The 16,088-nt window shown below is 38.9% G+C and overlaps 1 protein-coding gene across 1 annotated transcript in view; it reads left to right on the forward strand.

The window, feature by feature from the left end:
- Positions 1 to 16,088, forward strand: part of ttll12 (tubulin tyrosine ligase-like family, member 12) — a 71,686-nt gene that overhangs the window by 28,212 nt on the left and 27,386 nt on the right. Inside the window, exons 5-12 of the mRNA XM_077234966.1 lie at positions 390 to 523; positions 696 to 772; positions 5,115 to 5,231; positions 5,517 to 5,711; positions 6,891 to 7,002; positions 11,196 to 11,347; positions 11,733 to 11,814; positions 11,894 to 11,962. Coding sequence (XP_077091081.1) covers positions 390 to 523; positions 696 to 772; positions 5,115 to 5,231; positions 5,517 to 5,711; positions 6,891 to 7,002; positions 11,196 to 11,347; positions 11,733 to 11,814; positions 11,894 to 11,962 — 938 coding nt within the window. The remainder of the gene's footprint in view (positions 1 to 389; positions 524 to 695; positions 773 to 5,114; positions 5,232 to 5,516; positions 5,712 to 6,890; positions 7,003 to 11,195; positions 11,348 to 11,732; positions 11,815 to 11,893; positions 11,963 to 16,088) is intronic.

The following is a 16,088-nucleotide window of genomic DNA, read 5'->3' on the forward strand; positions in this document are numbered from 1 at the left end:
ATGAAACATCTCGTTTTCATGGGGGTCCTCAGGATCATGTCCAAACAACAACACAACAGAGTAGAGACAAAATGCAAAATATAAGAAAAACCTTAAACATACACTCACACTCAGTCACACTCACCATGCGGACACAGCTTAGTGGTTCCCAAGCTGTGGTATGTATAGTACAGTAACAGTCACCTCTCAGATAACAAAATACAGATATTTTCCTTAACATTAATAGCAGAATGTATGTATGCAATTCATTTGAGGAAACTATGATTCCCTATCCATTAAATAATAAAAGAGAAAGAGATTATAAATCCACCCCTTCATTATAAAGTGGTTTTATTCAAATTTCTGCCTTTGATTTGATACGAGTTTTGAATTTTTTTTACATTTATCAGATGAGGTGACGCGTGATTTTGCATACGGAGAAGCAGACGCTTTGGTGAGGAGATGCCGCCTGTTACCATGGCTACCCGATGACCTTGAGGCAGTGAGCGATGACATCCGGGAACCGTCTGACCTTTACTATGAAGTGAGGGAATTTAATCATCTTTAAAATATTATTTGGAACTGTTTGTCTATGTGGAATCTTATGTGGTTGTTGGCATTCCTACTTGTAATATGTCAGATTGTTTAGGTGTTTTTGTGGACATAATTTTGATCCAGAAGTACCATTTTCTCTCTACATCACTGAACTTTTCCAGACGATTCTACAAGAGAACAAGGAGAAGCTTCCTGTAGACATCCAGCCGTATAGTGTACCAGATGGAAAAGTTCTAAAGTAAGCCTTTATGTTGAATGTCAAGTATTGTTTCATTGTGGTCTTTAACACTCTAAAGTCTTATTTCCATGTCAAAATTATTTCTTTATATATAATTGTATATAATTATATTATATATATAATTTATATATAATTCGTTATATAATTGTTTTTTTTTTTAATTTCCGTAAATGTATACATAAGTTCTCTGTATAAAAGGTTAAAAATAGTTTAAAAAAAGCATTTTTTTTAATGTAAAAAGTTTTGTGTGATGGGTAGGGTTAGTGTAATAATACGAGATAATGCACGTCTATGGAATGTCCCCATTTAGATTGCTAAGTTACTGTGTGTGTGTGTGTGTGTGCGTGTGTGCGTGTGTGCGTGTGTGCGTGTGTGCGTGTGTGCGTGTGTGTGTGTGTGTGTGTGTGTGTGTGTGTGTGCACTGTATGTAAATGAGGATCTGTAACGTGTCTCTTCATGCAATTGTTTACAGCCCCTTAATGAACTACTATAAATCTTGGGTCACAGCGTGGGCAGTTGGGTTCTCTATCTAGATCCTTCATCCTCCAATGCCGGGGAGGTTTACAAAAACTACTAGGCTTTAAAGGGTCATGAATTTTTTTGAGATGTTAACAGATATGTACAGGTTGCACCTCAATGAAAACAACAATAGCACTCATTATAATTTACTGTATTATTAAGGGAAGTTAAACCAACATCACGAAAATACCACATGAAACATCATGGAAAGTGACGTACATACATACATGTATACCATCACGAAATGTGAGGTATATGCATTAATTGGGAGTGGTTATTGGCTGCCGTGGCTGCAGAGTACACCTCTACATCATCAGTTTTTTTTAGCTTTTCTCCACATTTATTCATGTAAATAAACTCTTTTAATCCCACTGTGCAGTATTTATGCACAAGAGCGTTTGAGCGCTGTTCGTTCACCTCTGTTCAGCTTTGCATTCTGTGTTTCCTCCATACAGTAGAACAAAAGTTTTGTTTGCATTTTCCCCACAATACGGTAAGAGCTGGAGTTTGAATACCAAACACACTCCAAACACCAACCACAAATGCAAACATAAGTTATCATAATTCATTCGTCTTCTTCAAATGAGATATGTGCAAATAAGAACTATGCAGCGGTACGTATGTCTGATCATGAACGCGATGACACGATTAATTATTCTGATACCCACAAGACAATTGTGGTAGATTTTTCCCTAAACCTATCCTTCCATTGTTATGCTGACGACATGCAACTTTACATCAAGACTGCTTGAAAGCCCCTCCATAGCCATGTCACGACTCACTATGTCTTGAGGAGGTAAAGGCATGGATGAAAAGTAACTTCCTCCAGCTGAACTCTAGTAAAACTGAGGCACTACTTGTTGCCACTCCTCATCAGATTTGTTCCTCTCGCATATCTGTTCATCTTTGAAGACCAGGTCATCCCTATCTATTCCTCAGTCGTAAACCTAGGGGTTCGGTTTGACTCGCAGCTGACCTTCAATGACCACATTAAACACATTTGCAAAACTTCCTTCCACCATCTTCGAAACATCTCCAAACTCCGTCCCCTACTAACTCTTCAAGATGCAGAGAAACTTGTTCATGCCTTTATTTCCACCAGGCTGGACTACTGTAACGGACTCTTCATTGGGATTTCTGGCAGAAATATCCAGAAGCTACAATACATTCAGAATAGCGCTGCCAGAGTCCTAATGAGAGTCCGGAAATATGATCATATAACTCCTATTTTACACTCACTGCACTGGCTCCCTGTTTCATTCCTGATCGACTACAAAATCCTCCTGTCCAAAAGTTTAGACCTCTGTCTAGTTTCATTTCCCATATTTGTTATTTTTACACTCACACAACCAAGTCATGAGTTTCCTCTAGTTTCAAACAGTGCATTTTGTTCAGATGTTAGGATACCTAAAAGGGGAAGTCAGGTAAGAGTTAGCCATAATATTAGACCCAAAGGGGAAGTCAGGTAAAAGTTTATCATAAGGTTAGATAATCTAAAGGTCCGATTTTTAGAGTCAGAAACATGATTAGTTCTAAAAGACAGTTTACTATCTTATCTTTTAAAAATCCATCACACAATGTAGACCAAAAATTCAAAGAAGAATGGACAAAAAGTAACTGTCTTTATTCTTTCTGTTAAACTGATGTGTGTTATTTCTCCAGAGATTGTAGTGCTTGTAAACGTAATTAAAATATTATTAGACCTTTTCTTCCTAGCTTTCATATAGGCCAATTAGGCTATAGCTCAAAGTTATAATGTTTATTTCTAAGGATAATTTATCAAAACATATGTGATTTATTCATGATATTTGTAAGTGGTCTCTAATGATAAGGTTATATTCTTAAAGGACAAAAAGGTGCCCCTAATGTTCGTTTTTTAATTTATCCGCTTATATTTCAATATTATTTTTTCTGTATACGGAGGGTTGTTATTGGTTGTTGTCCCACTTTCTATACTCTCACTTTTCCACACCTTTACACTGCGATGGATTATCACGATCAATACCGTTCCCAATTATCCCATATTCTCATATAGAATATTTAGATAACCTTGCGGTAACTAAAGAGCCTATCCTTTAGTCGTGTCCTCAAGAGTTAGGTGATCAGTCTATACAAATTCGTGTTCTATTATAAAAATAATAATAGATTTCACCTTTGTATTATAAGTCTACCTTTCGTGGTACTCCTCAACCGTGTTTGCAATATAACAACCGTGTCATATGCTGCCTCTTTGGCCTGGCTATTTGATCAATCAATTCTTACAGTGATTATTCTTATCTCAAGAGAATGCTCACCCTTCGATGTCGGTAATAAGCATTAGTAAGCAATGTGGTTTAATGCAATAAGCCAGAGCAAGTGGGCAGCTTCCTATGCCTAGTTCAATATATGAGCAGCAGCCTGTAAAATATGAGCATCAGGTTTCCTGTGGCGGATAACATATGCGTGCATATGTCTTCACATGCCTTGTGGCTTCACATGCCTTATTAGATTAAAAGCCCCTGTGCTACAGAACCCCTCGCATTACAACATTACAAACACAAAAGACGAGTTGGTCTGCTGACTAAAGACTAGAGTTTGTCCTCACACACTCTTATAAACAGTTTTCCATATGCCCTTCCTCATGATGGGCTCAATATATTACATGCACAACACACTTCTTTATCAACTTTTTTGACTGTGGTGAAGCAGGAAAAAGAAACATTCTAAATCTTACTTATGTTCTTATTTATTTATGATTTATGACTTACTAATGTTTTAACATTTGCTTCTGTTTTGTCATTTAGATCTTCAATATAATTTAATCAAATATAATCATCATATTTTAAGTAATCAATGAATATTATCTTGTGTTTCTTATTACTATCATTTTGATGTGTTTACCATTATCATTTAAATGCTTTTCTTTTATTAATCTTTGTCTCAAATGTAGCTGATTGACTTAAGGTGAAATTTTGTACTTCCTGTTTTTACTGTCTTAAAGAGGTCAAAAGTTTGTATTTACCACCAGTCGGACCACAAAGATTTCAAAATGTCTCAGAATAAATGGACATGCTGACTGTATCTTAGCTGAACATCTAGCAGAAAGGACGTTTTGCAATTGGTCTGTATTGTGTATGGTATAAAGATTGACAAATTTATGACACCTCATGGGAACCAGACAATGTGAGCATGGCCCCCCTTTCCTGGTGTGAAACCACAAGGGACTGAGGCCCCATCCACACTACTGCGTTTTAGTTTAGAAATGGAGAATTAAAACGAATATGATCTCCGTCCTTCATTCCTCAGATTTCGCTGAGGTTGATAAGTGCCGATCTGGACGTTCGAAAGTTTTCACACCATTCCTCAGGAACCATAACCTCATTGATAAATTTATCCCATTATGCGCTGGTTCTTCCTGGCTTAACCCAAAACCTGCACTCCATGTATGGTCGATACCGCCGCTGCACATGGGAATGGTCACAGATCGCTCGAATAATAGCTTGCCTCTGGCGCATGTATTATTATTGTAAAATGCAGAATTTACTTGCACTAACGTAACTGGTAGTACAGGCTGTTGTTGTATGTTTTCCTCCGTTGTATGACACCCAATCAGAGAGCCTCTGCGTCATCGTTTCAAGTTTCAAACGCCCTCCAGAGATTCAATACGCAAAACGGGGTCGGCAGCGTTTCTAAACTTCTCAGTTTTAAGTATTCGTTTTTGCTGTTTTAGTCTTGACGGGAGGTGCAAATGTGGAAAAAGGTCTCCTCCTTGCATCAGACTGTAACTATGTAAGATTTTGGAACGAGAGTATTCACTTTGTCTTTTCCTGTATGCACAAATCAGGGTCTACACTGAGATGAAGCAGGTTTTAGACCATCTGAAACATCCACGTTTCCAATTCACTGAAAACGAGGAAGAGGCTGACGTAATCTGGGCCTTCTCTCATATCCGAGATTATCGGTGAGCAGGTTTACACACACGCACAAATCAATCCTATCCCTAAACGTAACCCTCATGCAAACCTTTTTTGCAATTTTGCATTTTAATTAAGACATTGTTCATTAAGCTATTTTTACTTTGTTTAACTTAATGGTGGGCGATTTCAGGTTTTTATCCTTGTTGAGGACATATGGTCCCCAAATGTTCCACAACTTGGGCAAAACCTGGCCCAAAAACCTGGCAATTGGTGATCTGTTACTTTTCTTGTTTCACTTAAATACCTTTGTTTGCTCAACTGACTAATAGTAAACTCAGTGAGGAACGGCCTCATGTCCTGCTCAACCAGTTCCCCTGTGAGACGGTGCTGACCACTAAAGACTGCCTGGCATCTGTGGCACGGAGAGCCAGGGGAGGTCAGGGAGCTCCGTGGCTCCCCGAGACCTTTAATCTACAGACTGAACTACCTCAGTTTATCAGACATTACCTGCAAAGACAGGAGAGGTGAGCGTCTGTCCGATCATAGGGCTGCAAAACTAATTTGTAATTTGATTTAAAGCATACTCTTGCTCCACTTCCTTTTGTGTCTGTTGTTAGATGGTCTTTTGAACTTCCTAAAAATTGCAAGATAAGAATAAAACTTAAAGTCAGCGTGAAAAGGAAGTTGTGATAGTCTTTCCTTACCTATTGTGACACATGAAATAGCTTTTCGAACAAGAAAAAAAATAGAGCTGGACTTTTTCCCATCAGGAATTGATTGGTTTGGATGGATATGGTTTGCTATTGTTGTGATCTCCTGTAAGGACAGGTTGAGAAGAGTGCAAGCTGCAAGTGCAAGCCTATACACAAGAAACATTATTTTGTAGCTGAACAGTGACTAAAAAATGGCTGGGAGAGCAATATCTGAGTCTTCTACCAAGAGCATGATGAGCAGGGAACTTGTGTCCAGTAATCTGAGGGCCTTAATATCCTTAGTCATTGTTAGAAATTAAGTTAATTATTAATTAATTATTAGCAGTTGAATGAATGTACCAGCGTTAGGGAGGCACAAGCTCTCAGCCCCCAGACCCCTGGTTTACAGAATATATAGTAAGAATATGAGGGGAGTATTACAACTCTGGCCAATAAGAACATACATTACACTATATATGATATCATACACGTTGTATAACAAGTCCAAATGTGGTCAGTTTCCGGCTAGATCTCCACATCAGCCTCCAGAAAGGGCCTTGAACTCTGAGGTCCTTCCTAATGAACAACAGATGTTGGCAGTACATTCATACAGAACAAAGAGGACCTTTTATGCTGAAGTAGTGTGTTAAAACTCACCGTAATGGTTAGGGGTGTGACATTTCTGAAACATGCTGGAAGCGATTGATCAATCACAACACACTGGTCCAGTGACAGAAGCCTTCAATATCTGTATTATTACAGTTACTGATCGTATCAGTATTCTTTAACAATCTTCTCACAATTTCCATACACTGTTTGTAAAGAAAACATTTCACTCTCCATCAAGAAATTTACATTACTGCATACAAAGCAAATGAACATTATAAATCTCTTTTAGTCTAATTTGACATTCTGCATAAAGGATGGTCCTAAGATGAAGTCTGAAATATCAAGCTTACGTGTTACTTATTATTATTTGTAGTGTATAATGTTTGTCAATGATAATTTCAGAGGACTGGAAAACCACTGGATCTGCAAACCTTGGAATCTGGCCCGAGGTCTGGACACACACATCACGAACAACCTCAACTACATAATCAGACAGCGAGAGAGCACCCCGAAGGTATACATACATACACACACACACACAAGCCTGTTATCCCACTTTCTGTACTGAGTCTGCGCCCACAGATTTACAGAAAATACAGCTTGACAGTTGTCACAAACATTTGGTCAACATTTGCTTACCTGTTGTTACAAGGGTGACAACTCACACCTTTAAACTGTTTATGGATTCTGCTGAAAGTCTTTTGGAAAGATTTTTCGTCAGCTGAACAATTGCCATGTTGTTAAACAAGAGAACAATCCATTTAACACAGTCAAAAGTTAAATCTCCTCTGGTCTATTGAAAGAGCAGCACAAAAGATGGCCTGTTGTACTCCAGAAAAGAAGGCTTGTAGTAAGTCATGGGGTTATGGAGTCGTGGAGTCCCTCTCTCTCTAAGAGTCTCCCTGAAGGCTTAGTCTCTGTCATATGCGTCATAAAACAATTAATAGTCTCTTCTGGCAGACCAAGAGAGAAAACAGTATCTTCGCCCTTCAGGGTTAAATGTCTTTTGGACCTAACAGGAATGCAGGGCCTCAAATATTCCCACGGCACTGAAACAAAACCTGGCACTGAAACAAAACTCCTTCACACAGACCGGAAGACAGAAAGAATGAACTACTTCACCGCATATCCCAGCCTAAATCCCAGCATAAAATCAGCTATGCAAAAAGGAAAAAAGGCAAGAAGAGAAAAGGCTCCGTCTTGCCATACTGTTCCTTTCATAATAGAATCATTCTCTGGAACTTCTTTCTTACCCATCAGGTTTTCTTTCCTTGTCGTTCTACGCTGTTTGTGCCTTCTCGCTTTTTTTTTTTCTTTGACGACATTGTCTTTTTGCTGGTGGTTTTCACACTTCATATTTACCACCTTGTGCCCTTTCAGCAACTTTTGTAGAAGTCTGGAAACATTTATATCTATATTACAAACAAAGGAAGTCACCTAGACAGTAACTTTCAAATTAAGCAAATAATGTTGAAACATTTCTTTAAGCCAATAGCACTTCTTATATTTAAAGCATTTCTTACATAATTAAAAACCACTTATTTTGTTTTAATCAAAAAGGCATCTCTCATATAGCAAACCTTATAGTAAAGTGCTACCATGTTTGTTCTTAGTGGTTGTGTATGATAATTTGAAATTAATACTTTTATTTAGCAAAGATGCATTAAAGGCAAGTTTCACCCCTAGAAATCACTTGTTCAAAACAATTACGAAGAACCCATAGCAAATGTGCAAAACACACAACAATGGCTTGCTAGACGCTACCAGAGATCGTTGGCTTTGACGCTACAACGTCTACGTCCTCATTTTTTCAAGAAGCACACTGTTTCTACTGAGAGCTGTGAAATTGCGAATTTCTCTGGATTTAAGTATTGTTGGAAACATTTGAGATAATGTAAGTACACAAGTCAACAGAATATATAACATTGTTCTAGTGATTTTAGGATCTTTTAGTGCAAAAAATCTAACATATTGTACATTTAAATTATGCCTTAAATTATTGTTGTGGAAATTCTCAATACAAATTGTCGTGGAAATAATTCTATTCGAAAAGTTAGGAGGAAGGAGACGAGTCGAAACCTTTGAAAAGTCAAAGTATCAAACGTTTTATTTCTTGCAAGAAAGGCAGTTCACACACAGACAGAGTCTGACATGAGAAGGGCCAAGGGCTGATCCCTTTCACCAGGTTATATACCCTAACACATCCTGAGTAGGCTGCATCTGTTTCAGAAGATTGCCTTGGTTACCTTAAAGGGTTAGTTCGCCCATTTAAGACATGAAGTTGTATGCAATCCTTACCAGCACTATAGTGTATACACACTGACCCACTCTGTTGTCACCCCCCTGGTCCGAGTTCTGACCGCTGGAAGTTTTTGAATGAAGTAATCCCGGCTACTTTCCGGGGCCACAAAACTGTGCGTTTTTACGTGAAAAAAAGATTTGCGTTTCAAAGCTTGATTAATTTAACACACAAAAAAACACGCCGGGCAAAATTCATACCTCAGTTTTAATGCGGCACTATTTTCCTTCCGTTTCTATCAATCCGCGCTGCTGTCAATGTCAACAGTGCGCACGTGACGATCAGCTCTTCCTAGTGTTTACACAATCGATCGACAACAAGGTAAAAAATATTAAATTAACAATGGTGCGAACTTGTAAATTCCCAGGCTGTGACAACAAGGATGTGCCGGGATCAAAGTTCAAATTTCATCGTTTTCCTGTATCAAATATGAATATGAGACAGCTTTGGCTGGTTGCCATCGGCTACTCAGCGGGAGCTAAATTATCTCGAATAAAGGATTTTCGTGTGTGTAGTGCTCACTTCAGCGAAGACGATTACATCTCCAACCAAGGAGGAAAAGGAAGGAACACATAGTTCCTTTGCTACTTGGGTTTTTGTCACACATACATGTTGTCCCAGAAAGCTTATCTTAACTTATGCATTTCTAACAGCTTGGTTATATCATTAATAATGTCCTTTAGCTTATATGAACATCTTCCTTTAAATGTTTATGAGTACATAAATCCTCAATGTTAATAAAAGTTGCACACATCTAAAAGATAAAAGAACACATCTAAAAGTAGAAAACACATCTAAATGTAAAATTTCGATTAAAAAATACAACCTATTAAGAATTTAAACACATTTAAACGGCAAGAAGAAAAGAGCTGTCTATGAAAGAGGACAACTAAAAGAAAATGTTGCTGTATCAATGCAAGTAAAAGTTAGTTTATATAGTTGATATAGGTATAGAGAGAATTGAACATTTAAGCTTACATGTAGTCATTTCATAGCTTTATCTATTGATTCTAAAGCTTATATTACCTTCATAATATATATGTATATTCATTTAATCTAAGTGCTTGATAATAGATAAACTAAAATTGTACATGTGTAATGGATTTTAAGAATTACATAATATCTAAATCATTAATTATTATTATTATTATAAATAAGCATGCTAAAAGTGATTAAATATTTTATTTATCCCATAGAAAACAATTGTAGAAGTTGTTTGAATACTATAAAAGCCAGATGTGTTTTGAAGGCCTCATGGCCTACATGACTTTGAGAGAAGTCACACGGGAAAGAATGGGATTTTGTTTGGAGTTGGCAAACTAACGTTTATTAGTTAGTAAATTTACAACTGTTCATTGTTAGTTCATGTTCAAAATGCAGTGGTGGTGTAATAAGAATTCTTTCTTGAGCAGCAAATTATTGATTTCTGAAGGATCATGTGACACTGAAGACTGGAGTAATGATGCTGAAAATTCAGCTTTGCATCACAGAAAATGTTTTACTTTTTTCTATTTGAATATATTGTAAAATATATTTTAAATTGTAATAATATTTCACAATATTCCAGATTTTTTTATCAAATATTTTTGTAGCCTTGGTGAGCATAAAGGGATTTCTTTCATAGACACTAAAATAACTTTTGAGCAGTAGTTTATGGCCACGTTCACACAACAACAGAATACGGTTGTCAGTCCAGTATTTGAGTCCTTAATTCCATTACGTTCACACACAGATCAGTTATTTACAGTAGTGACAAATGCATTCTATAACCAAACTCATACCTGTACGTTTTCAGGACTCGCAAACGCATTCTCGAAAACCTCTTGCTGTGTGAACAGAACCGGACTGGACAACTTGTAGTCTGTTACTCATGCAGTGAGAGAGCCGCTCTGTGCTGCACAAACGTCACGTGTGTCTACCCTGTGTTTTCATGTGTGGTTTCGGTTACAGTGGCCGAGATATGAGCTGTGTGTCATCTGAATGTTTTAGATCTAATCACTGTTCTCTACCAGAGCTGCTGTCGTCAATTTTGTGTTCTACACACACCTCAAATGCGCCGCTCTCCACCCAGATATAAAAGCTGCTGTCAGGTATAGACAATTTAACAGATGAATTTGCGGCTCGATTGGACTCTTGACGTTTCTAAAGTGATAAGACTTTCCAGATTTATGGATGTCGCCATCTTTGATATTACTTTGGTTATTGGTTACTGATAAGATAAGACAAGCTTGACTCAAAACTCCAAACTCAAAGAGACTCAAAACGCACTCCAAAAACTGGTGTTGTGAACAAAGCCTAGTGTGATTTGATGTACATGTCTGTGAAAATTGCAAAAGCAAGGACATCTGATGACATAAGATATGTTCCTTCATAACCCTGAGGGCTTAACCTGTGTGTGTCTCTCTCAGGTGGTGAGTAAGTATTTGGAGGACCCCGTGCTGTTTCACAGAGATGAGGTGGGCATGGTGAAGTTTGACATCCGCTACATGGTGCTGCTGCGCTCTGTGGAACCTCTGCGTCTTTATGCATATGACGTGTTCTGGCTGCGTTTTGCCAACAAGTAAACCTCCACACACATTCCACATCCTTTAGACATATCTGAAAACCCTTTGTCCAGAACAAATCATAGAAATATCATGTGGCTAAGTATATTTATTGGAGTCGAAATAGCTCCAAAAATGATTGGGGAAACTACTGTAGGTCACCAAAAGTTCAGGGAGATAACAAAGCTGAATGTCTGAATGAGAAAGCGTGAAAGAATGAAAGTGTAAAGGTATTGAAAAATAAGAATGTGATATTTGATGATATGTGATTGTTTGTTTTATTTGTACTTTTAAATGGTCATGATGTCAGCAAACCTGTCTTGGCATTTACATTAATCATACAACACCATGTCTGCAAATGTTCATACATCACTGCATTACAATGCTTGTCTTTCTGTCCAGACCTTTCTCGCTGGATCACTTTGACGACTATCAAAAACACTACACAGTGATGAACTACGCCGAAGATGTGCAGCTCAAACAAGTAAAAAACCTCTGCTTAGGCTATATGCTTAGGCCTGTAAGGTTAATCTCAGATGACCAATGTTTTTGTTTCCCATCAGATTCACTATGATGAATTTATACCCATGTTTGAGAACCAGTATCCACAGTATCCATGGAAACATGTTGAGGTATGGCTTTATGCACTTCAGATTTTCCATACAGTGGTCCTGTTGTGAAATATTCTCAAGATTGGTTACACATACACCGATCTCTTACACTCCTCTCTATTTGTATCCTACACAGTGTTTCCACTTTAGGTTTCACTTCCTAATTATTCTATTTATGAACGTATTAAAGTTCCCCTTCAGTCAATAATTGCATCCAATAAACCTCATCTTTGAAAATCACAATTACATATTTAAAAGTTTTTTCCTATGAAAAATGCCTTAAAATAGCTTGAATTTAACTCTACACCCTTACTTCATTAAGCATATGCAGATCTATGAAATTAGTCTCCGTCTCCAGTCGTGTTTCCACTGTCACTTCCAGGGCTTGTTTGGGCCTTCTCAAAGGGCTTTTGGCCTGCTTTATAACTTAGTCCAAAGCGGCCAATTGGGGCTTGAGGAGTGAACAAAGGCAGTGTATATCTGAGTCAGGAGAGGTTCAACACAGCTGCTCATTTCCCATGTTTTCATATCAGGCTACCAGCTAACCTAAGCATTTAAGATCTTTAAAACAATATGACAAAAAAATAGGGAGGAAGAGAAACAGACACAACTCTCTTTCAAGGCGAAGTTACTCAGACAGTTGCTGTTATCTGCACTTTTACCAAAACAGCAGAAATTCCATTGAACATTCACATGGTTCTTTCATTCAATAGAATGTGAGATTTACTTCTTCGAAAGGGAAGAAACTAGAGAGGAGTCTCTCTGACCTTAACCTGTGATCTTAAGCACTTAAATTATCAATGAACGTGAGAATATGTGCACACTTGAGTGCGTGTTAATTGACATAGCACTTCTAGAAGAGCCGAAAGAATCACAAACAACTGATTAAATCACATTTTCTTCTAAATGTATTATATTCGCTCAATAATGGATCAATACTGATGCAAGGAGATCCAGTCAGATGATAAATCAATTTATATTTCTTAGCAGTAGATGATCGAATAATACATTAGAAATAATAATATGTAATCCATAATCATGAAGAGTTTAATAATGAAATATAACTTCTAATACTTCTAAATAAAATATAAGTCACACTCTGAGTATAATAATCTTGCCTATAGAAAAGCAAAGTTGTCGAGAGATCTCTCTTTCTGAAAGACAGGTTGCAAAGGAGCTGAGGTCCAAAAGAGGGTTGACCTACACAGAAAATATGTCTTCCTTTTATACAGTTAATTTAGACAAGCAAAGCCAAGTTCCTCTTTCAATTGCTAATTGAAACAAGATAACCTCACCAGACACAACTGCAAGATCAGATATCTGGCCTTTGTGGTAGAGGTCACTAGGGTGAAAGTACAGTTTGTCAAATCGTTCAACACCATGGGTGTCACTGTCACCTTTTTCGCCTTTCTTCGCCTTTGTCGCCATTGGCTTTTGGCTTGCTTAGTTGGGGACATTTAATTTTATATTTAACAATACTATAACAACATTATGTAAGGAACTCAGCTTTTTGGAAATATTAATAATCAATAATATCTTGTTATTATTAATTATAAATATTTGGGTCAGTTAATTGGATTAACTTGATGTGGCTGAATTAATATTACAATCAATTAATCAGTTCTTCCAACGAACTCTTTTGATTATTAATTTATTCTAAGAAAAGGGTATCTTCCATGGCCACCGAAGAATAATTATTTCTTCGCCTGTACAGTACTTTGAGCCAGTAGCAAAAACCGTGATCGTAAAGTGACTTGTATTGCAAGCAAAACAGAACCAAATACATATTATGTACAAGTTTTATTAACTAAATATAGATATTTATATGAATATAAATAAACCAAACAACATACACACATGAATACATAAATAGGTTAGTGATAGGATGAAATTGGAAACCGGAAGAGGGTCTATGAGAAGAACCATCAGAATTTCATTTTCACATTTCATTGAATTGAATACTTGCATTTGTAATGGGAACAATTCTTGAAGTTGTTGAAAATTGAAGTCGTTGATGGTTCCGGCGGTGTCAAGTGGAAGTTGGTTGAGCGTTCTCTTTCTCCAGGACCGCATGGCTGGTTTGGGCAAGGCCTGGGACTCTGTTGAGGCCACGCCGAGCACCCAGGAGAAGTGAGGAAGTCGGAAGGATGGGTGATTGGAGTCGTTGTTGGTTGGAGTCTTTGTTCCAAAACTCTTGAGATTGTCCTTGGTTCTTTGTGAGAGAGTCATCTCTCTCCTGCCTGAGCCCATATCTGGTTGGAATCGAGGCCTGCTGGGCCCTGGGGCCCCCGTGGAGGGGGAGGGGGGGCTCCCCAGTATCACCAGAACAGTGTTGCGGCTGGATGAAAGAACTAAGAGAGGGAGGTCACATGTGGACTGTCTCTAATAAGGCCTGGAGAAGATGCTCCCCTAAGGGTTGAACTCGACCAATCAGAAAGGGGACATGTCTGAGAGGGAAAGTGGCTCTTAGTTGATTTACGGATCTTTGTCCCATAATATGATTATACCTTCATTAATGCTAAAATAGCTATAACACATCCACACTGCATTCTAGAAGAAGGTGATGTACATCAAAGTGTGAGTCATTAAATGAGGATTATTTAGGTAGGAGGCATTATACAGGTGAGGTTACATTGATCGTTAGTTGGTTGTATACCAGGATACATACCATAATATATACCTAATAGTACACGAGACAGTAAACCATTTACACTGTTTCTTTCACAGTTTTATGCATGTTCATTTATAGATCAGTTAGTCTATGATTAACGCAGCAAAGTCTGTTTTAAAGAGGGTTTCTGTTTCATAGTCTCTCTCTTGAGTATGTGGCCACATTCCTCTGAGGTCGTAAAATCTCCTTATCATGCCCTGTAACATGACACTGTTTCTTTCACTTGTGTTTGTTCATTTGGGCTGTGTGAGGAGTTTCATAAACCTTTGTATATAATGAATAAATAGTATGTGTCTGATTGGTCCATACCCTACAGATCCCCCCTCTCGATCGTTGTTGTCCCCCCTCAAGGACAACCACGAGCGAAGTTGGAAGTGCAGAGAGATCGGACACACACTTGTCATAGAAGGCTGGAAGGCCATGGTGGCCTCTGGTTGCTCGTGTCTTCTGGATCGGTGGTCGTTCCACGGCTGGTGATGTGGACAGTAGCCAAGTCCAGGTCTCTGCAGCAGGTGTTGAGGCAGCAGGTGTTGGGACATTCTGAAGTTCATTAGTTATGGGGCAGGTGTTTCCTTGTGGTTGCAGGAAGTGGTTAGGCCTCTATGTAGCATAGAGAGGTTTTCAAGCTGACATGGTGCTGGTGGCCGGAGGTCAGAAGGTGGTTGTTAGCCTCTCAGTCACGAGAGGTCTGAAGGATTGAAGTGTTGTTCTGTCCTTATGGTGGTGCCGACGCAAGCTTGCCTAAGCTGGGGTGGGCAAGGAGTCGGAAGCTTGTACCTTACAGGACTCCTCGGTGAGTCCTGTGCAGGGAGCTATTTTGCGTGTGTCAGCGGCTCCAGTAACTCTGAGGCAGGTTCGTCCAGCTGTCCTTGCGGAGCCTCAGATTGACACCTGTGTGAAGGGTATGGAAGAGGATGCTGTCGTTGACAGCCGTGGTCTTCCTGTGGTGTTTGCAGGTTGAGGGTGCTGTCCTCCATGGCTTCTCCAAGGGGCTTGGCTGGTACCTGGGTTGTTGCCATGGTGACAGTTCTGTGCTGGTCCTGGGCATGCTCAGTCCAGCTGCATTGAATCTGGTTCGAACCTCAGTGTCTAGCTGGTCTGTAAGGCTTTGGGCACAGGTCCGCTCCTTGTGGGACGCTGTGATCTATTATGTGAGGTTGTTTACCTTCTGTTTTATACCCATAAGGTGGGGTAGGGAGATGAGAATCTTGATCACCCCGGTGTGGCTGTAACTCTGGCTTGGGTCATGGGTCGTTTGTCCTCTTCTCTCATGGTGCAGTTCCGTTGGCTCCGGTGCCGTCGGATGTCAGCAGCCATGGGTGGAACAGTGTTCCTCGCGATGGCTTGTCAGTCTTTTCGTTCTCCTAACCGGTTAAGGTCAGGTTAGGCAGAGGATCTGCAACATTTTGGCACACCTGTGGTGAGAGACTAATGCATGACCCTAGAAAGTTCAGAGCCACGGTTTAATGGGTTCGC

This window comes from Siphateles boraxobius, unplaced genomic scaffold, assembly GCF_051911475.1.
Source record: "Siphateles boraxobius isolate OS27281-9 unplaced genomic scaffold, OSU_SipBor_1 19, whole genome shotgun sequence".
NCBI lineage: Eukaryota > Metazoa > Chordata > Actinopteri > Cypriniformes > Leuciscidae > Siphateles > Siphateles boraxobius.